Source organism: Mandrillus leucophaeus, unplaced genomic scaffold, assembly GCF_000951045.1.
Source record: "Mandrillus leucophaeus isolate KB7577 unplaced genomic scaffold, Mleu.le_1.0 Scaffold25, whole genome shotgun sequence".
Classification (NCBI taxonomy): Eukaryota; Metazoa; Chordata; class Mammalia; order Primates; family Cercopithecidae; genus Mandrillus; species Mandrillus leucophaeus.
In genome coordinates this window covers 6,296,345-6,319,773 of record NW_012102587.1, presented here as the reverse complement: position 1 = coordinate 6,319,773, position 23,429 = coordinate 6,296,345, and the positions used below count along the sequence as shown (strand labels likewise).

At 39.6% G+C, this 23,429-nt stretch overlaps 1 protein-coding gene across 3 annotated transcripts in view; it reads right to left on the bottom strand.

The window, feature by feature from the left end:
* LOC105542078 (chromosome unknown open reading frame, human C2orf76) overlaps positions 1 to 23,429 on the bottom strand; it is a 57,432-nt gene that overhangs the window by 29,602 nt on the left and 4,401 nt on the right. For 2 of the 3 annotated variants that reach the window (XM_011983447.1, XM_011983446.1), the window contains exon 2: positions 8,226 to 8,370. In XM_011983447.1, the coding sequence (XP_011838837.1) occupies positions 8,226 to 8,358 (133 nt within the window). In that variant the 5' untranslated portion in view covers positions 8,359 to 8,370. Of the gene's footprint in view, positions 1 to 8,225; positions 8,371 to 8,558; positions 8,762 to 23,429 lie in introns of all 3 variants that reach the window. The other variant, XM_011983448.1, reaches the window with a different exon arrangement.

The window sequence follows — 23,429 nt, the reverse complement described above, 5'->3', positions numbered from 1 at the left end:
ATTATATTCTGAAAATTATTTCCCACTTTGCACTGAGTTATTCTTTCATTTTATGTTTTCCCACCTTTGAACTTAAGACTTCAGAATGTTGCAAAAACTAATTTAATATTTCATTAATAGAAAGGAAGGTCACGAGAAGGTAACCAGTAACTTTTCTCACACAATTAAGTCTCCATAAAAAAAAATCAGTGGAAAAATTTAGGCAACTTAACAAATATACTACTGAAAATTAGGATGCCCCAGGGGAGTCTGAAATGTTAAAACACACATTTCAATACAAAAATCAATAAAGTCTAGAAAACCACTGAAATATCAATAGGCAATAAAATAATTCTTTGCCTCACAGTTTTAAAGGCTCTAAAAATAGAAGTGGTACAATCTGTAACTTATTGGATGCTAGATCTACATTAGAAGACCTTTGAGAAAGCATAAACACCTAAAGGAAAAAAAATAAAACTAAACCAATGACTAATCTATATGGACAAAGAATACCAAACACCTAATAATCAAAACTATGCACCAACATTCAAACCTGATAAGGTATCTTTATCAGATATGATGGTAAGATTCCAAGGTTAAGCTATATTAAGATGCTTTTTACTTTAATTATAAAATAATCTAAATTATAAAAAAGCACAAAGTAGAACAAAAAATTCATTTAACCCACCAACCAGATTTTACAAATGTTAACATGTAGTCATATTACTATAGATCCTTTACTATTTTTTTTAACTAAGTAGAACAATCTGGAAACAGCTGAAACCTTTCTATCTTTCCCCAGTCCCACTATTACTGCCTTCCTAGAAGAAGCCACCTGCCATCCCTAGGTTAGCACACCCGCTCTGTTGTTATACTCTCATTCCAAAGATTAATAGCCGGAGATGATAAAAATAGTTTTGTTTTGTTTTGTTTGAGCAGGGTCTTTCTCTGTTGCCCAGGCTGGAGTGCAGTGGCACAATCATGGCTCACTGCAGCCTCGATCTCCCAGGCTGAAGCAATCCTCCCATCTCAGCCTCCCAAGTAGGTCGGCTACAGGCAGGCACCACCAGGCCAAGCCAACGTTTTTAAATTTTTAGTACAGATGAGGGTCTTGCTCTGTTACTCATACTGGTCTCAAACTCCTGCGCTCAAGCCATCCTCCTGCTTTGGCCCCTCAAAGTGCTGGGATTACGGTGTGAGCCACCATGCCAGGCCATGTATTATTTTGTGTATTAAAATTATAGAGTTAAGTACTTAAAGAATCTGCAGTACATCCTGTTGTAGAGTAGTAAAAACAAGAAAGCATTGCCTTAACAATATGTTGAAGGAACTGCCTCATGTGATAAGACAATAACACGTTACGACTGTGCTGCAGTCAAATTATTGTATTCCCTTCGAAAAAAGAGAGGCTTCAAGGGAGTGTTTCTTTACAGAAGAGTGCCAGATAATACATGTAGAGAGAATCACAGAATTGGAAAAATCAGTTTTTCAACCACCAATGATTCAGATAAGGATCATCAATAAATGCTAAAACCATTAGAAACAAGATACGTAAACGGTCTCAACGTTTATCACTCCATAGACTACTTATAAATCAGAAAGATACCTTTACACCAGGAAAATCTGGTGGATGGCACCTTTAGCCAAAGGATTTAAATCTGTATCACCAATGAAGGGATAAACTGACATTTAGTGTTCCCTGATGTGATACAAGGAAGAATCACCTACATCAAGGCCAGCAAACTATTTTGGAAGGCCAGCGAATCAGCATTTCAGGCTTTGTGGGCGAGTCTCCATCTCTTTGACAGTGTCTGTCACAACTATTCAACTCTACCACTAAAGCACAAAAGTGGTACATATATGGTCCACAGACTGTAGTTTGTTAACCCCTGACCTACATGGTATTCTTGCCAAAACTGCTTAACCTGAATCTAATCATGAGAAAACAATCTAGACAAATGCAAATTATGTAACGTTCTATAAGACACTGGCCTACATTTTTCTTTAAAAATTAATATAATCAAAAATGAAAGACGGTGGGGGACTGTTTCAGATTAATGGAGATTAGAAAGACATGACTTGTCACAAAAAGACATGAAGGACCCTTCAATGCATGTTCAATGCATGTTTCTTTTTTTTTTTTTTTAAATACAGATGGGGTCATACTGTGCTGTCCAGTCTGGTCTCAAATTCCCAGGCTCAAGTGATCCTCCTACCTCCACCTTCCAAAGTGTTGGTATTACAGGCATGAGCCACTGTGCCTGACCCCTTCAATGTATATTTCTAAGTAAAAGAAGCCATTCTGAAAAGTCTACATACTGTATGATTCCAACTCAGTGACATTCTGGAAAATATACAGAGATAAGAAAAAAATCAGTAGTTGCCAAGGGTACGGCATGGGGAGGGAGAGGATAAAGAAGTGAAGCACAGCGGATATTTTAGGCAGTGAAACTATTCTGTACGGCACTGTAACGGTGCTGCATGACATTACCCATTTGTCAAAAACCCAAAGAACTTTGTAGCACAAAGAGTGAACCTCAATGTATGCAAAGTTAAAAAAAAAAAAAAAAAAAAAAAGGTCGGGCGCAGCAACTCATACCTATAATCCCAGCACTTTGGGAGGCTGAGGCGGGCAGACTGCCTGAGTCCAGGAGTTTTGAGACCAGCCTGGGCTACATGGTAAAACCCCGTCTCTAGTAAAAATAAAAAATAAAATAAAATAAATAAATAAAAATAAAAATTGGCCAGGCATGGCGGCATGCATCAGTCGTCCCAGTTGCTAGGAGGCTATGGTGGGAGAATCACCTGAGCCCAAGAGGTTGAGGCTGCAGTGAGCCGAGATGATGCCACTGCACTCCAGCCTGGGCAACTGGAGTGAGACCCTTTCTCAAAAAAAATTTTTTTAAAAATTATTTAAGAAGTCAGGGGATCCCAGGAAAGAATGCAGGTGGTGACAAGAGAATCTAATCTATCTGTACTACAAAAGCTACAACAACCTTACTGAAGGGAGTAGAACAAAAAGTGCTGACCTAAATAACTCTGGCAATGAACAGATTTTGTAAGACTACAGTGCTTATGGTGAAAGGACACAAAAGGACTGTATCTAACTGACATCAAGTGCTTCCCATGGGGATACACTGCTACACCTGTATGCTAGAATTAAACAATTAAATAAATGGATAGCAGATGGTGGGACCACGTTTCTCACTGTTGGTGTGGGAATTAACAGATAAGCAAGGAGAGGAAGCTAGAATGAACCATAGGGTAATGGATCAGAGATGGAAAGATCAGTAAGAATTCATGTTTAACATATTTACATACAGATCGTTACATATAAAAATATTTATACATATGTACATATGCAGAAGTTAATATAGACACATATGTTTCTTTGCCTGATCAGCTGAGACAGTTTAAAATGACACTCCTTGGTCTTTAGATATCTACCATAGAAAAAAGAAAGAAAGAAATAACACTCTAGTAGCAATGAACACATCTACTACCTAGATCCTGGTTTCTAACACCATTTGCTACTAAAAAAGAACCGAGACTCTTCGGAAATAAAGCTGATACTAGGAACAGGACATGTACAAGACAAGTCTGGAGCATCCTGTAGTAGCAGAAAGAAAAAGTACTGAACACGTGCACCCATGCACACTGAGGGCGTGTGTCAGAGGAGCACAGGAAGCAACTGAAAGAGCTCCCAAAGCTAGCATAATCTGAGCAACAGAGTCAAGTCTGCCATACAGAACTCCAAAGGATTTTTGTACATATTTTATTCTAAAGGAAGGGGAGCATAACCCCCGAGTGTTTAACTGTGGATATGAATTCCTTCTGAAAAGTACAATTTGAAAAGGAAAGGAAGAAAAGAGTAACTTTACAGTAGAGCAACTTGACATGACTTCTGCCACTTAATCAAAGTCAACATCAATAATCCTAAATCATGTGGAAAGCGTACACCTCTGATACGATCTGATAAAATCACTGTGTGCCTCTGTGACCTTCCTCTCAAAAACCCATAAGCCCAGTCTAACCATGAGAAAAACATCAGACTGAACTGGAAGGTTGGACAGAGCTTCCACAGTGTTCTGTTTCATAGTTGGGATGACTTTACATTTGGAAACCAGATCTGAAGTATTAGTAAGAATCGAAATGCTTGCAAATTAAGAATAATTAAAATAATTTTATGTTATCTAGATAATTGGTTTGTCCAGTATTCTGAACCTAAAAAATACAGTCATCTATAGATGGTAATATATTATGATATCTGTATGATCATAATATCTGGTTAATATCCATTTCCCAGGCCCCGGGTGTGATGGCTCATGCCTGTAATCCCAGCACTTGGGGAGGCTGAGGCGGACGGATCACTTGAGATCAGAAGTTTGAGACCAGTCTGCCAACATGGTGAAACCCCATCTCTACTAAAAATTCAAAATTAGCCAGGCATAGCGGCACACACCTGTAATCCCAGCTAATCAGGAGGCTGAGGCAGAAGAATCGCTTCAACGTAGGAGGCAGAGGTTGTTAGCCGAGACCACACCACTGCACTCCAGTCTGGGCAACAGAGCGAGACTATGTCTCTAAATAAATAAATAAATAAATAAATAAATAAATAAAGTTCTCATACATCAGCAATAGGTTTATTATATTTATATGTAAATATATACATTTATATTTATTGTATTTACACGACTTAAGGGTTTGATGACCTGATGCTCTAGGGCCGTGATTCTCAATGGGGAATGAATAAAATTTAACCAAAACTTTTTGGCTGAGGAGAAAATACAAAGAATGATGGCAGGTAACTAGGTTAACCTGTGGATGGCAAAATGTGACTACAAAAGAAAAGAACATTTAGAAAGCCTTGGGGAGGGAGGAGGATCGAAAAATAAAATTTAATTTAAAAAGAAAGGAAGGCAATAAAGTATGTAAAATAACTCCAAGAGATCTTTCTTCACAATGACCATTTCTGTAACTGTACAAAATTCCCTATGCCACTGCCAAACAATCTCGCTAGCACTCAGCATTCAAAATACTAGAGCAAGATGAACTAAATTCAAAGACTTTTTGACACAGAGTCCATCCATTTATTTCAGAGATCTCACTCAAGCAAGTGAGACAGTAGAGAAGAATAAAGAAGCAATTTAGTGTAGTGTTTAGTAAGAGTACATGTTTGATAGTTAATATGCCTGGGTTGACTTGCAGCTTTGCCTTTTACTACCCGTGCAACATCAGGAAAGTTTTATTTGTTTATTTATTTTTTTGAGGCATAGTCTTGCTCTGTGGCCCAGACTAGAGTGCAGTAGTGCAATCAAAGCTCACTGCAGCCTCAACTTCCTGGGCTCAAGCGATCTTCCCACCTCAGCCTCCTGAGTGCTGGCACTACAGATGTATGCCCCCACGCCCAGCTAGTTTTTGTTTTGCTTTTTGTTTCTGTTTTTGATTTTTGGAGAGACAGGGTCTTGCTATATTGCCCTGGCTGGCCTCAAGCTCCTGGGCCAAGTGATCCTCCTGCCTTGGCCTCCCAAATTGCTGGGATTACAGACATGAGCCACTGCAGGTGGCCAAGCAAGCTTCTTAAACCCTCTGTTCCTTAGTTTCTTCACCTGTAAAATGGTTCTAACGTTAGAGGGATGCTGTGAGGATGAAATGAGATAATCTAGGTAAAATTCTTAGTATAGTACCTGATACATAGTAATGTTTGCTATCATTATTATTATATATTTCAAAAATCCCTCACTATCAAACTATTTGGTCTTTGTTATGTACACAATTCATAAAAGGCAAATATGTGGCCCATCAACCTTTCAGAGTTCCATAGTACCTCAAATCAGATGACAAAGGCTTGGACACAGAGCCCACAACGCAAAAAAGCCTGTACCCCAAAAGTTCACCTTTTACTCAGTGGAACACATTTCCTTAAGTGCACAACTGAAACAAGCAGTGGCTGTTATTCCCACTGCAGATGAAAGGTGTGAGGAGGCGGGTCTGCGCATCTCACTGTGACCAGTACCACTGCTCTGCTGGGGAAGGCATCGTGGTACCTGGGAAGAAAAGAACACCATGACCCTGGGAAAGAGACATCTTCCCCTGCCACTGCAGCAGCTTGAAAACACATCTTATTCTCAAGGACTTCAAGAACCTAGTCTGCACTGTACAAAGAACATCATAGCACTTGCTATATCAACATTAAGAAACACCACAACCCATAATACACATAAAGATTATAAATAAAAAGCAGGGATTTGTTTCTATTTCAAACTCTGACTATGCTTTGGATAACGACCTCTCAAAAGCACGACACTTTCTAATTGACACTGTCAGAGACCAGGAAGTGGCCCTCAAAATACGCCTCTTTAGCTAAGGATTTTTTTTTTTTAGCTAAGGGCAATTAAGCAGCAGCAGATGCAGGAAAGCTCTCAGCCCTCCCTCTGTTTGCCTAAAATCAGGACATACAATAGATTTACAAAGACAAAGGGTATCCCGCCCACCTCTCTACCAGGGAAAACAAAGGTTAACCACTGAAGACAACTTTAGACCCTTATCAGTCTAGAGATGGCACAACAGAATCCACATTAACGAGCTTTAGTAACTATCTATTGGTTATTCACCTTCCCACAAGTTGTCACCCTGAGAGATTCAGAGTTCATTTCCTTTGTCTTGTCACTTCTCTAAAATTTTACTCTTCTTTGTTGAGGATGCTACCTTATCTGGGGGAGTGAGGAGAATGAGAGAACGGGGAAGAGGAGAGAGGGGAGGGAGTGAGGAGAATGAGAGAGAACGGGGAAGAGGAGAGAGGGGAGGGAGTGAGGAGAATGAGAGAGAACGGGGAAGAGGAGAGAGGGGAGGGAGTGAGGAGAGTGAGAGAGAACGGGGAAGAGGAGAGAGGGGAGGGAGGAGAATGAGAGAGAACGGGGAAGAGGAGAGAGGGGAGGGAGTGAGGAGAGTGAGAGAGAACGGGGAAGAGGAGAGAGGGGAGGGAGTGAGGAGAATTGTTTCAAGGTGAGCAGGTCTATGTGAACCTACCCCAGAAAGTCCGAGGAAGCTGAGAGGCTGAAGAAAGAGGCTGACACATGCAGTTTCTTAGAAAGACATATTGAATAGGAACTTACAAACAGAAGCCATGTCTGTGTCTCAGGCTTTGGCAGGACAAGACAATGGATCCACACACCATTATCCCCCAGACCCAGGGCTTACACCATAGGAAAGGGTGATCTGAAGGGATGTGCAGGGCAAGCAAAGCACAGTAACATCAAGGTTGTTCGACCGAAGGTCAGGATTTATAGTAAGTACCTGTTCTTACACAAGGAACAGTAGATAACCTGGAAATCTTAGAGGCATCTCGAAACTGGGGCTAATGAGAAGTCAATATGGCAGACCAGCATCCAAGATGGAGTTGCTCTGGCCTCCACAGGAATAAAACAAACATAACAAAATGTTCACACAGGGAATCTGTGTGAAGAGCATCCAGGAATTCTTTGTCCTGTTCCTGCAACTTGTCTATGACTCTGAAATCACGTCAAAGTAAAAAAAAATTACATTGGATATACAGCAATATTATTTGTCAAAACCAATGGAACTATACAAGAAATCTGCAGATTGCACCATATATAAATAACACTTCAATTAAAATAATAAAACCTTATTTTAGATGTTTTCTCAAAGGTCGACGATTAGAACACTTCAATAATTAAAAACAGAGAAGAGAAACCCATTGAGAACATAACAGAATGAAGACTAACTTCATGCATACTTTTAGTTTGAAACAATAAACTAGCACCACCGTTTCTGTGTCTGTGACCACAATTATCAGCAGCTCTCATGAGTTCCTGCTGTACGGCCCCCGCTCCCCTCCCGCCACGCCTCCCCATGTGACCACCCCACACCCCCTGTGCTCAGCTGGGTACCACAATCAGCTACACTGCACTCCCTTGCTAATCAACCTCCAAATACATAAGCCCATTAACAACAAACCTAGATATTGCCTTTTTTTAATTAAAAAAATAAAGCCAAAAATGACGGTCACAATCCCTCATGAGGACACAGACCATTCAGTGAGAATCCTTGAGGGAGGCCCTCTGCAGATACCAGGGCCCAGAATAAGGGCTCACCCAGCACCTGGCTTAGAACCCAGGTTAATCTTTCAAAGTACTTTAGGATTTGTTAAAGATTATATTATTAATGTCATAGTCAGCTATTTTTAAAAAATACTAGTAAAACAAAATGGCTTTCACATCTCATACCTTGCTTTAGAAATATGATAAATTCCTTTACAGTTTGGTCCAAATTCACTCCATGATACACTATAGGTTTGAAATTGCGATGCTCAAAGGAACGGATGAGGCGAACTGTGATGGTCACTTCTTCAGGAGCCATGTGAGGAAATTCCTGTGGCGAGAGACATGAGAACCGTCTGAATGAAGCCAGCTCACAGCTGTCTACCAGCACCTAGCCTGCATCTCTACCATCAGCTCTCCGGCACCAGCCCCCTCTTCCACGCTGCATGATGACTGACAGAGTTCCCAAACAGAAGCCAGGTTCCAGAGTCCCCAGAAGGGTCGAGTGATTATGCCCACCTATCCACTGCGATCCTGGACGGCTCTGTCACAGACACAGATGTTCTGACCAGCAGAAAACTGACAGGGTACAGAAGATGAACCAAAGTAACACAGGGGCGTGTGTATGTGTGGAAGCAGAGAAGCAGAATGGCCAAACCCAAACACATGGCAAACACACGTCTATTGTGGGTACCCTATGTCAGTGGGCCCCTCAGTTGGCCCTGAGATGGAAGCACATTTATATTAGAATCAACTATCAACAGACAGCATTTCAATCTCATAAATGCTGCCAGATTTCAGGGCTGATTTAATTATATATGATGGTGTACCCGTCTTTCACATTACTAAATCTCAGTATGTATATTTCATCCTAAAACTAAGTACTAGGCACATGTGCCAGGTCTTAATGTTATCTCATTTAATTCATTCAATTCTCTCACCAAACCATGAAGCATTTTGCCTCATGCTTTAGTGAGAGAATTAAGTGAGATAATATTTTAAAGATGAGAAGATTGACTTGGAGAGATTGCATCAACTGCCCCAAATCATAAAGCTGGCAAATAATGGAGTCAGGATTCAAGCATCAATTTAATTCCAAAGTCCATGCTTTCTAATACATGCACACACACACACACACACCCCCAAATTGGAAAACCACCCCAAATTATTTCCTCCAAAAAATTTCTGCACAGTTGCCAATGCTTTTTTCCATGCTTAAAAAATATTTTTGTTTTGAAGTATCTTAAGCAAACAGTTAAAAAAAAAAGAACCTGCTACACTATCCTGTCAAATCTTAACATTCTGATGCAACTGTATCAACTTTGAGGAAGAAAACACATCAGAAGTCCCGTGTACCCTCCCCAATTCCACCAGCATTTCCTGCCCTGGGACAACAGAGCAGTGACTCACATACACCATTCCAATAGATAATTTTACACTCTAATTCGTATCATTTGAATCTACAGAAAATAGACTATTATGCGCAGCAATAACAACACATATATAGAAAACATATATAGAAAAAATATATATTTCTATATATATTTTTTAACTTTGTTTTGTTTTGTTTGAGACAGGGTCTTACTCTGTCACCCAGGCTGGTCTCCAACTCCTGAGCTCAAGTGATCCTCCTGCCTTAGCCTCTGAAAGTGCTGGGATTATAGGTGTGAGCCACCATGCCCAGCAACACTTTCTGTTATATATCAACAATGCTTACATGCCAGATACTATTCTAAGTGCTTAGCACTCATTCTATCATCGACTGCCCACTCACCTCCAATCACCCTGTGAGGTTGGTAAGATCATCTCATACAGAAAAAGTGAAACACAAATAGGCTGAAGTACTGTGCCCACAGATACACAGTATGGTTAACTTTAATACATGGTGTATTATATGTAGCTTCCACAAGCCTTTCAGCATCGCTTTTCATTTATCTGTGTTGAAAGATGTAACTCTAACTCTCACATTCACTTTCTGAAGTATCAAAAACCCATTTGTTTTAAAGATACAAGCAGGGCGTAGTTCTATCTAGTAGTACCTACTTTGTGCTACTTACAACTTTGCATGTAACTTTAAACCATAATATACAGTAAGAGTAAGTATTAGAAAAAAAAATACCTGTAATACTGATAAATGTAAGGAAAGCTATACAACCTCACTAGTAGTCAGGGAAATTCAAAATAACAATGAGACATATCACTCGTCTAACTGATAAATTACAAAGTCTAACAATACCTCCTACTGGCAAGGGTAGAGAACAATGAAAACCTCATCAGTGATTGCAGGCACTTAAAGGAGCAGTACTTTTGGAGACAATTAGGCAATCTTTAGTAAAACTGAAGATACACATACCTTTTGATCCTACAATTTCATTCATACATAGATACCCTAAGGAATCTCACATATATACACAAGGAGGAACCATAAAATATTAATAGCAGTGTGATTTTTTAACTGCAAAAACTGGAAACAACTGTCCATCAACGGCAGAACAGATAAGAAAAGGATGGGGTACTCATACGATGAAATATGACAAGCAATCGAAATGAATGGATTGGAACTACAAGCATCAACATGGATAAATCTCAAAAATACTACCATGAGTGGAAAAAAGCAAGTTGCAGAAGAATCAGAGCATCCTGTACTATCATTTATACAAAGTTCATAAACATAGTCTTTATTTTGTTTCATACGAGACAATTAGTCAGGCACGGTGGCTCACCCCTGTAATACCTGCACTTTGGGAGGCTGAGGCGGAAGGATGGTTTGAAGTCAGGAGTTCGAGACCATCCTGGCCAATATGGTGAAACCCAGCCTCTAATAAAAATACAAAAATTAGCCAGGCATGGTGGCGGGTGCCTGAAATCCCAGCTACTCAGGAGGCTGAGGCAGGCAGGAGAATCTCTTGAACCCGGGAGACGGAGGCTGCTGTGATCGTAGATCGTGCCACTGCACTCCAGCCTGGGTGCCAAAGTAAGACTCGGTCTCAAAAAAAAAAAAAAAAAAGAAAAAAAGAAAAAAGAAAGGAGACAACCACCTGAGGTGTAGGAAGAATTATGTACTTGAGAAGTAATAAATCGGGGCTTCAATTATATTAGCAACATTTTATATCTTAAGCAGATGTTAGGTATATGGCTTTTTGTTTGTTTGTTTTGAGACAGAGTCTCACTCTGTCGCCAGGCTGGAGTGTGGTCGCGCCATCTTGGCTCATCACAACCTCCCTCTCCGGGGTTCAAGCAACTCTCCTGCCTCAGCCTCGTGAGCAGCTGGGACTACAGGTGGGACTACAGCCACCACGCCTGGCTAATTTTTGTATTTTTAGTAGAGATGGGGTTTCACCATGTTGGCCAGGCTGGTCTCGAACTCCTGACCTCGGGTGATCCGCCTGGCTCGGCCTCCCAAAGTATATCATTCTTTATGCCTTTTACTATGTCTGGGATATTTTATAACACACACAAGCAAGTCACATTAATTTGGCCTGGAAAGTCTCTCTGAATCTTATAAGCATGTTTTGTGGTTAATTAGTTTAACAAATCTTTTCACAATTTCAATATTAGTTACTTCACTATTTCTTATTAAATCTGGCTTACAATGCTTCTCTGAAAATCTGATCCCAGAATCTATCACATAATAGCAGTTCAGCAAACATCTACAAAATTAAAATTTTAAATATACTGAAGTACTCAATAAGGAATAGCTCCTGAGAAAGAGACATATAGAAGCCTCTTGTATTTCAGAAGCAGTGTTGACAGGTTTGCTAAAGCTATGACCACGTCTCCCTCTTCTCACCCCCCAAAACAACAAAAAAGCCCTCCCAAACACACATATATGCACACACCTACACACACACACACACACACACACACACACACACACAGGGAAGCCCTATAATGCAGCCCGGTGTCCCTAAGAGCCTAGAGTTGGACAGATTTAACTATTTAACTTAAAGATCAACTCTGCTTCTTAGCTGTGTTATAAAATAAGAAATCCTTGAAAAGCTGTTCCATGTTAGCCAGGCGTAGTCCCAGCTACTCGGGAGGCTGAGGCAGGGAGGTGGAGGTTGCAGTGAGCTGAGATTGCACCACTGCACTCCAGCCTGGGCATCAGAGTGACACTCCGTCTCAAAAAACAAACAAACAAAAAAACAAGTTGTTCCACTAATTTAAGAAATTAACATACATTAAACACAATTCCTCGCACATCGGAGGATCTCAGTAAGTAGTAGCTGCTTTTATCATCATTATTCTATTTAGACTAAAATAGGTTTGGGTATAAAGACAGCTAAGCAGCAGAAAAATATAAATTCCCAGATGTAATGAAGCGAAGGCTGGGCAGGCTGGCACTTGCATTCCTCATGAAACTGTTTTTCACAATTACAGGTTTGTTATTTTCACTTAATAAAAAGCTGCCCATATGCTGTACTTAAATAGTTGAACTTTTCCATTTAAAACCCCAAAATCTGAGTTATATCTAATTTTGGGCAACTATTGTCATTTTTCTAAAAAAAGTGCTTCAATTTATACTCAGTAACAAAACAATATCAGAAGGACCATTATCTAATTTGCCTTAAGGACAGTGGGACACAGGCTTGTCTGCCTAGAGAGGATGACATACTGAAGAGGCAGCTTAGAAGACTAATCTTACAGATAATAAAATCTGACATTTTTCCCAGAAGGTTTGGCCTAGTTTTTAAAAAAAAGTGAATGTGATCAATTTTAAAAAGCATTCCTCAAATGAAAAGGCAGAGAAGCCAATAAAAATAAACTTTGGGATAAATTAACAAAAAATAGTCAAGGACATAAAAGATTTAAATAAATGAAATGATAGACAATGTCCTTAACTACAAAGGTTCAAAGTAGTAAAGAAATCAAGTCTCCCTAAATTGACCTATGCATTGAATAAAATCCCAATCAAAATAAAAAAGGGCTGTTTGGGAATCTTGACACAAATAATTCTAAAATCCATCTAGAAGAATCTGTGACCTTTGTCAGCAAAGTCATAAAACAACAAAAAAGAAAAGAGACCAGTGACACCAATTATTAAAACACATTATAAAGCAACCGTTACACAGGAAAAAGCTTGTTTGATTTTCATAATTTTACAAAATCCAGTAACAACTATTTTAAATGCAAAATCAAGCCATAGTAATATAAACTTTGATACTGGAACAGGAATAGATGGACAAATCTGTGAAATCTAACAGATAACTCAGACTTAAGATTATAGAAAATTTAATATAAGATGAAAGTGGCATCTCAAATTAGTGAGGAAAAGATAGTTTTCTCAATAAATGGCATTGAGAAAACTAACAATGGATTTGGGGAAAAGTAATAATGGATTCTTATCTCACTCCTTATACAAAACAACCTCTCCATGAAACAAATATTTAACTATAAAATCATAAAGAGGCACCAGAAGAAAATAGGTACATATTTTTATAATCTTAAGATAGTAAAAGCTCTAAGCAAAGACAAAGCAGCAGTCATCAAGGAAAAGACTTAATAGTTGTAACAACATAAAAATCTAAAAAGAGACCAATATCCTAATATAAACAAGGATAAAGGTAATTAACAGGCAACTGGCTAAACTTAAGCCAATAATGTGAAAAGATCAGCTTTACTTCCAACTAAAGAACTGAAAGAGAAACAGATATCAATTCTGCCATAAGACTGGTGTAATAAGAAAAATTAAAAACTGGCCAACCAGTGTTGGCAAGGATATGGAGAAACAAATATTTTTTATAAACTACTGGCAAGAATATAAAATGAAACAGCCTATCTGGAGGTGAGTAGGTAATCTGTATCAAAATTTTTAATTTGTCTACCCTTTGATATGGCAATTTCTTTTCTAATAATTCACCCTGAGAAGATAATCATATCAATTTTTTTATAAACCCATGAGTTCATAATGACACTTTTAAAAAGCTAGTCATTCTGGAGGCTAACAGGGCACTAATTTGTTTTTCTGAAAAGTGGCTTTCCAAGTGAGGGTTGGTGGAAATAAGAAATCAAACATTTTACCCTTCCTTTCTTGTACAGACAATATTTCAGTGTTACCAAATAGCTGATGAAAAAAAGTTTCTTCTTTATAAAAGAACTACAGCTAAAAAGTACTAAAAGAATAAAATTTTTAAAATCCCAATTTACATACCTTATCAGGATGGCTAAAATAAAACACAGCAAGAGCCCCAAATGTTGGTGAGGGTGGAGAAATTCATATACATTGCTGGTAGGAATGTAAAATGGTACTAGCCAGCCTGAAAAAGAATATGGCAATTTCTCACAAAACTAGGCATACCCATTATATAACACAGTAATTGCATTCTTGGGCATTTATGCCAGAGAAACAAAAATTTACATTGACACAAAAACCTGTACATGAATGTGCACAGCATATCCATGTGTAATACCACAAAACTGGGAAACAAATCAAATGCCCTTTAACATATGAATGATCAGACAAACTGCAGTATATCCATATCATGAAATACTAGTCAGTAATAAAAATAAATTATTGATACAGGCAACAATCAGGGTGAATCTCAACGGAATCAAACTGAATGAAAAAAGGCAGTCTCAAAAGGTTGCATACTGTATAATTCCATTTTTATGTCATTCTTGTGATGACAAAATTACAGAAATACAGAAATGAAGAATGCATTAGGGTGTTGCTAGGGGTTAAGGGAGGAGAGGGAAAGAGGTGTCTGTGGCTATTAAAGGGTAAAATGGGAGATCCTTGTGATGGAAATGTTCTGATTCTTGACTGTGGTGTCACCCATTTTTATCTACATGCGATGTAACTGCACAGAACTAAATGCATACACACGCAGGCATACACATACACACACACACGCATATAAAACTAGTGAAATCTAAATGAGGTCCATTGTTTGTATCAATGTAAATTTTCTGCCTGTAAAATCGGACTATACTCAAGCAAGATGTTGCCAATGGGAGAAAGTGGATGAAGGGGAAATGGGATCTCTGTATTATTTCCTACATCTACATGTGAATCTACAATTATCTCAAAATAAAAAGATTCTAAAAATTATCATTCTGAAAACCCTAATGAAATGAGTGTAGGTAATGATCATAAAGCGGCATTAAAACCATCAGGTAAAAGACTGATGGGAAACTTTAGCATGGGTACATCGGGGGTTGACAACACCTGAGCTTACTAATCAATATTAATGAATGAATCAAGCCTCCAGATCTCACTCCCAGTTTATCAGCTATGATAGAGTGTGTAAGAACATGTTAAATGACACCACAAGGAGGCCATCAGCCAAGTTCAGATGGTGGAAAATTGTACTGGAAAAATGACTTGATTTCTTCAACAAATGGCATGAGAAATAAAGAGAATAGAGGAAGGCTATACATTAAAAGAGACTTAAAAGAGATAATCTCAACCAATGCAACATTTAGTCTTTGTATGGATCCTAATTTGTATAATATTAGATGATATTAGGAATTAATGTTAATTCTGTTTATATTATATTATGGTTATGTTTTTAAGTCCTTATCTTAAAAGACTGAGGAATACACAGGTGAAATGATGACCTGTATTTGCTTTCAAATACCCTAGCAGAGGAAAAACAATTATAGAAGCGTAGATTAAAAAAACATTAGTAGAGACCAAGCATGGTGGCCCATGCCTGTAATCCCAGCACTTAGGAGGCTGATGAGGCAGGAGGATCACTTAAGCGCAGGAGTTCAAGACCAGCCTGGGCAACATATCAAGACCTCATCTTTACAAAAAATGTTTTTAATTAGCTGAGTGCAATGACACACATCTATAATCCTAGCTACTTGGGAGACTGAGGCAGAAGGATCACTTGAGCCAGAAGTTTGAGGCTGCAGTGAACTATGTACTGTGCTCCACACCACTACTCTCTAGCCTGGGCAACAGGGCAAGACTCTGTCTCAAAAAAAAAAAAAGAAAAAATACTAAACCATTGTTAACTGTTGACGCTGGTTATATATGAAGACTCATATACTTTTCCATTTGTAAATGCTTGACATTTTTCCTAATAAAAACTTTTGCAAGAAGATTGTAAGTGCACAAAAGTGTACATTCAAAGATTTTCTTTCACTGAAATGTTTCTAATAGTTAACAAAATTAGAATCCAATTAAATGTCCACCAGTAAAGATACGGTTAAGTAAATTATGCCATGCAATAAAATAAAATACCCTACAGTCATTAAAGGGTGATATGGATGTATGGATACCAACTTTGAAAGATGGCCATGACATACTAGTGAGTAAAAAAACAAGTTAGGCTGGGTGCGGTGGCTCACACCTTTAATCCCAGCACTTTGGGAGGCCAAGGCGGGTGGATCACCTGAGGTCAGGCGTTAGAGACCAGCCTGACCAACATGGTGAAACCCTGTCTCTACTAAAAATACAAAGTTAGCCAGGTGCAGTGGTGCACACCTCTAATCCCAGCTACTCGGGAGGCTGAGAAAGGAGACTCACTTAAACCCAGGAGGCAGAGGTTGCAGTGAGCCAAGATTGTGCCATTGTACTGCAGCCTGGACGACAAGAGTGAAATTCTGTCTTAAAAAAAAAAAGAAGTTAAAGGGCTGGGTGCTGTGGCTCACACTTGTAATGCCAGCACTTCGGCAGGCCAAAGCGGGCAGATTGTTTGAGTCCAGGAGTTCAAGAGACCAGCCTGGGCAACGTGGTGAAACCCTTAGCCCGTCATGGTGGCATAAGCCTGTAGTTGGGGGGCTGAGGTGGGAGGATCGCTTGAGCCTGGGAGGCGGAAGTTGCCATGAGCCAAGATTGCACCACCGCACTGCAGCCTGGGAGACAAAGCCAGGCCCTGTCTCAAAAAAAAAAAAAAAAAAAAAAATTAGAAAACTGCCTGCGTATAGTATCACCGCATGTTTGTAATGTCAGTATGTTACATGTAAACATAAGCATGGAGAGATGTCCAGAAAAGCCTTTACCAAAACATTAACGGTGGCTATCTCTGAGGGCAGAAATCCAAGAGACTGTTACTTGGTTTATATACTTTTTAATATTGTTTGATGTTTTACCAATCATGTTTTTAAATTAAGCTATTTCCTGTATACTTATATTTGCACTTTTCTGATATATGTGTATGCATCAACAAAAAGTTATTTTAAAAACTCAGCTATTTCCATTTCTTTTTAGGAAGGAAGAGATAACAGAACAAAGCAAACAATACCAAACTTACGAGAGTATTGGAAAGGAGGGAAGGGCTAGGAACTTAGTTATACTCCTGCTATGTACCAAGGAACACCAAATAAATCCAAACAGCATTCGGAGGCACCAGAAGCAGGTCATATGCCCAGAGGAGTCTGAACTTGTCCAGGATGGTACAAGCCCCTCGCTGCCTCTCCAGTGGTATACATCACCATCAAAATCTGCCTTTCAAATATCCCTGCAGCCACAATGACAGCTCAGTTTCCCACACCCACCAGGCTGTTGCCACGCCTCTACCACACCTCTCCAGCCCAGCTTCTCTCCAAAATCCCTCCGCCCCTCGCCCTCTTTGCTCTCCCCAGAGGCTCCTTCAAGACCCAGCTCAGGGGCTATCTTCTGCAGGACACCTTTGAGCTGGGCTCCTCCTCTCCCCCAGGCTGAGCCATAGGCCCCTCTGGATGCGGCAGTACCTATCACTCCCTATTGATGTCATCTGTTTTAGAAGTCTGGCCCACAAGCTCCTTAAGGGAAAGAATGCTGTGTGGTCCGTTTTTGTAGACCCAACAGCTTGTGTAGCATGAGACACCTCAGAAGCCCCATAAATGTTCTTTTTAAAATTGTTAATGTTGCGTAGAGCTAGGGTCTCACTGTGTTGTCCAGGTGGGTACTGAACTCCTGGGCTCAAGCAATCCTCCTGCATTAGCTTCCCAAAGCACAGGATTACAGGTGTGAGCCACCACGCCCACCCTCGATAAATGTTTGTAGAACTAATGGGCAGTTAAAGGGAGGAAACAAAACCTGATTTCTTCCATTTTCTAAGGACACACTAACATGGCAATCTTGCAGTAGAGACACAGGACCCAAGAAAATGTTTGAGATGTGGGAAAAAAGAAATCAAAATTAATGTTAATTATATATTTATAAAATGTAACAGTTCAACAGCAACTTGATTCTATTCATAATTATACATGTTAGATTTAATGTAGGATATGGGTATATTGCAACATATAAGACCCAGGTGATGTTTTGAAAAGTAAGAGTGCCTAGAGCTTAGGAAGGTCTTTAAACCTCTCTGCCTAAAAAACCTGTAGTTCTAGCTAGTACCTTACCCAGCTAGTCTGGGGCAGTGAAGAAAAGTCCATACGCAAAGCAAAACGAAGCTCTTACAGACAAACAAAGCAAACACAAAACTCCATAGGAACTGCCTTGCATGGAAGCCCCAGTTCCCTGGCCAGTAACCACTGCATCAGAGCAGCTCAGCACCCTCCCCTCTGCAGCTGCTTTTTTGGTCCAAGCTGCAAGGATGGTGAGGAGGGAGGTACAGCTTGGAAGCTTTGAGGCCCCATAGATGAGATGGGCCTTCAGCCTTCAGTCCTGCAGCCTGTGATGGAAATTCAGCAACCAGGGAAAGCCAGAGCAAGCTAAATGCAATGTTCCTTAACTTGCCCAAGTGGCTGGTCTCCCCAGGGCAGAGCTCTGAGCTGCAGAGTTATAAACTGGCAGGGGCAGGTTTCTGGGCGAAAAACTAGGCACCACACACGAAAGCTCAGAGCCAAGCATCCAGATAAGCACAAAACACTCACAAGATACTTGATTGTTGATGTTACACTGATCTCTGTCAGTTCAGAACCAACATCACTACAGTTGGTTCGGCTTGTTGGTAGCAGTTATGGTTTATAAAGTTGGCTATGAACACTGAATTAGCAAATCCTGAACCACTGCTCCCAGGGCAACTACGGGATTAGGATCTTGTGAGCCCGTCTTCACATTTTGGCAAACGATCAATACATAATCTTGTTTCGTGCATGTTTCTGTTGAAAGAGACATTATGTGTTGCTGATTCATCAGCATTGAACTCCCAGCCAACAACACTCACAGCCTGCCTGAACAAAGCTTATCTAACAGTATTTTCTCCATAAGGCACATCACAGCCTTCCTGCGCCTAGGAACACTTGACTGCATGTCTGCGCTATGCTTGGGGGACATTTTAAATAGCAGAATCACCAACAGAAAAGCATTAAAATGAAAAAAACATGGCACTACATAGTCCACAAACTGGTCACTTGTTTACAATATAGGAGCTGAAACAAGAAGGCAGAGCGCGACTGGGCACGGTGGCTCATGCCTGTAATACCAGCACTTCTGGGGGCCCAGGCGGGAGGATCACTTGAGCCCAGGAGTTTGAGATCAGCCTGGGCAACATAGCAAGACTCTGTCTCTACAAAAAAAAAGAAAAAAATAACAAAATTAGCTGGGTGTGGTAATGTGCGCCTGTAATCCCAGCTACTCAGGAGGCTGAGGTAGGAGGATCACCTGAGTCTGGGAGGCAGAGGTTGCAGTGAGCCGAGACTGTGCCACTATACTCCAGCCTCAGCCTGGGCAACAGAGCGAGATCCTGTCTCAAAAAAATAAAAAATAAAAAAGGCAGAGCGTTGTCTTGTTTGACCTCAGCTGGGAGCATACTGAGTGACTCAAAATTTTCACTGCTCTGCACATGTCCAAGAATGACTAAGAAAGTGCCATGAATATTGCTTTTGGGGTTACAAAAAAATGTTAGTATGTACATGAATTTGCAAATACAGAATCTGAAAATAATTAGGATTGACTGTACTACCTAAAATAATTAGGATTGACTGTACTACCTCAAAAACCCAGTATATATGCCTTATGGTATTTGAAGAAAGCATCTTCTTGACCTTTTTGTCAGAGAATGGAATCCAAAATGAGCTATTAGAAGCTTTAAGGGTAGGCAGAGCATCAAGCACTAAGGCAGTTAACATGGAGAAGACCCTATAACCACTTGCGCACTGGCTGACCTCCTTCATGTCACACGCAGGTTTCCAAGAAATTATGACCAGAATTTTAACAGATTCCTAGAGAGAATCATTTTGAAAAACGAAAATATTTATAAAGCACATCTACTCCCTAAATTTAAGTACTGTAAAATCACACTTGTCATATATCAACTTTGCTTTAAAGTTTGTCTTATCCAAACAAAAAAGGTACAACTTTCAAAAAGGGAAGGTTCTAACCACTGTTCAATTAAATCTGACCTAAAGCTGCCTCCATAGGTAATGAACTGCACCCTATCTTACTATGTAAACAAGCTGCAACCTAACTTGCAAGTGTATTATTGTAGTAAGTAATGGAGCCTCAGCCAATTACAGCAGCCAAACTTTCAGCCAATACAGGCTGCAAACTGCCAAAACATGTCAAAATAAGGCAAAAGCCAAGCTGTAGCCAGTCAGACTATTTCGGTCTCTCACTTCTGTTTTCTGACCATAAATACTGCCTGCTGGGTATTTACAGACAGAAAATACTGTTGCTGGTTAGTGCTCTCTGAACCTTTACTAGTTCAGACGCTGCCTAATTCATGCATTCTTTACTTAAACGCTGCTAAATTGAATTGTCAAAAGTTTTCCTTTTAACATCAGATTCTCTCTTTCATTATAGACAGGTTATATACAGAAAGAGTATATTAGAGTGATTACATATATATACATATGTACGTATGTATATGTAATCATGCTAAATGCTTAATTCTCCTCAAGATTTAGGAACCAGTATCACAGGGCAGAGAGTCCATCACCTTCCTTTTAAAACAAATAAATCAATAAAAAGAATATATAAAACACAGTTGTTACTGTTCCTTTATGTGAGGAAACTGAATTGGCAAACGTGAGCACGTATAAAAGGAGAAAGAGCAGGAAATTGCTAAGAAGAAAATCACTGAATATGCAAATGATTCTGAAACTGCCCTTAATGATTTTGGAGTAAATAATCCTTAAGTGCAATTAAATAGCATTTAAATATGTCATTTTATTAAAAAAAAAAAATGTTGTTTAAGGCCGGGGTGATGTCGGGGAGCCTAAATTATTTTTATTACCCTTCTTAAAAAGACGGAACACCTAGCATACTGTTAGTAGATGAATGATAAATGCTCACCATTTACAGAAAATTTAACCTTGGCAAATTAATAACTTTATATTAACTTCAGTTTAAGTTTGTAAGAATGACAAATTAAAATTAATTCGCACTTAGTACTATGACTAAAAGCAAAATGTTAATCGCATTTTTATCTACTCTGGCCTACTTCAAAAGCATAATTTTAACTCTTGGATGGAGAACAAAATTGTCTTCTAAAAACAGATCTCAGTAACAATATCAAAAGTTGGACATTATAATAAAAAGAAAAAAGGTAACAATAATTTTCTTTTTCTTTTTTTTTTGGAGTCTTGCTCTGTCACTCAGGGTGAAGTGCAGTGACACGATCTCAGCTCACTGCAACGTCTGCCTCCCATGTTCAAGTGATTCTCCTGCTCAGCCTCCAGAGTAGCTGGGACTATGGGCACACGCTGCCATGCCCCGCTAATTTTTGTAGTTTTAGTAGAGATGGGGTTTCACCATGTTGAGCAGGCTAGTCTCGAACTCCTGATCTCAGGCGATCCACCCGCCTCAATCTCCCAAAGTGTTGGGATTACAGGCATGAGCTACCGCGCCCAGCCCCAGGAATTTTCTTTTTAGGACAGACTGGAGAAGGGGTGAGAAAAGGATTGGGAGAGGCTGGTTGAAGGCACAGCTGAAATTAAATAGGAGGAATAAGTTCTGGCGTTCTATGGTTAACAGTACACTACAAAATAGCTAGAAGAGAGATTTTTAAATATCCTCACCACAAAAAGATAAATGCATGAGGCAATGGTCACACTAAATACCCTGAATTGCTCATTCTACAATATATATATGCATTGAAACATCAAACTGTGCTGCCCAAATATGTACAATTACGTGTCCATTAAAGAATCTGCTTTCCATTTTTTCAAAAGCATATTTTTTTTAAATATGAAACTCAGCATTTATAAACTACATTTATGGCAGGGCACGGTGGCTCACGCTTGTAATCCCAGCACTTTGGGAGGCTGAGGCAGGCAGATCACTGATGGATCACTTGAAGTCAGGAGTTCAAGACCAGCCTGGCCAACATGGCGAAACCCCGTCTCTACTAAAAATACAGAAAAAAATTAGCCAGGCGAGGTGACATGCTCCTGTAATCCCAGTTACTCGGGAGGTTGAGGCATGAGAATTGCTTGAACCAGGAGGTAGAGGCTGCAGTGAGCCAAGATCATGCCACTGCACTCCAGCCTGGGAGATGGTGTGAGGCTCCGTCTCAAAATATAAAAACAAACAAACGAACAAAAAAAAAACCCTGCATTTATAAACTAGGACTATATGAGGGTTAAATAACATTTGAAAACTTCTTGGCATTTTTTTGTTTGTTTAGCTGCATAATACAAATGAAAGCACCATTATTCTAGAAGAGTTGGTTAAATCATCTTTCACTGACAGAACTTTTGAGAAATATATTTTCGACAATTCATTTATAAATGATTTCAAAGTCTTTAACCTCAACCATTTTTTAGATAGGTTAAAAAAATAAACTCTTCCACCTCTAGGGGGTTAGGTAACACATTAGGTACAAGATGAATTTTAGCTAATCTGCTGACTGGCACATGCTTCTCCGTGCTGTAACTGCTTTACTACACAATGACATTAGCAGCTGACCTTCCCTGAGGAAGAACCATTATCAGTTCCAAATAAATATATCCTTGATTACTGTTCACACGTACAGTACACCACCCACTGACAAATCAACACCTACAATTCCTCAGACCTGCCATTATGACCTTCAATCTGGAGCAAATGTACAAAACCATAATTTGTTTTCTCTGCTCAAGATATGCAAGACTCTCCATAAACCATTCTGGACAGTTGAGTTTTCTCAAGGGCTGGAGACTTAACCATTTGGAAAGAATATTTCATACACTTACTTTCTTAAACAAGGTATACTGGGTATAAATTCTCTTTTTCTTGATTTGCAATCATCAGTGAGAATGTTAATCCCTGTATTGTGTGTTAGGAGACATTTCTCCACGGGTCTCTCACACTTCTGAGTGTCTTAGAAGTAGAGGCGCTGGCTGCTTTCATTCTTAACTATCTTTCAAAGATATGTATATAGCAAACAGCTTAGAAAGACAGAGACAGTATCTCCCACCAGACTGTCCAGTACAATGAAGATATCTCACCCCAGGGTAAGGCTGGGCAGGTTTGCCTGCAGCCCTTCATAAAGAATTTGATTTACCTACACCTGGGGTTTTACAGCTGTGACACAAATCCACTGCACACGCAGTAGCAAATGAGCTACTCTGATTGCCCCTGTGGGA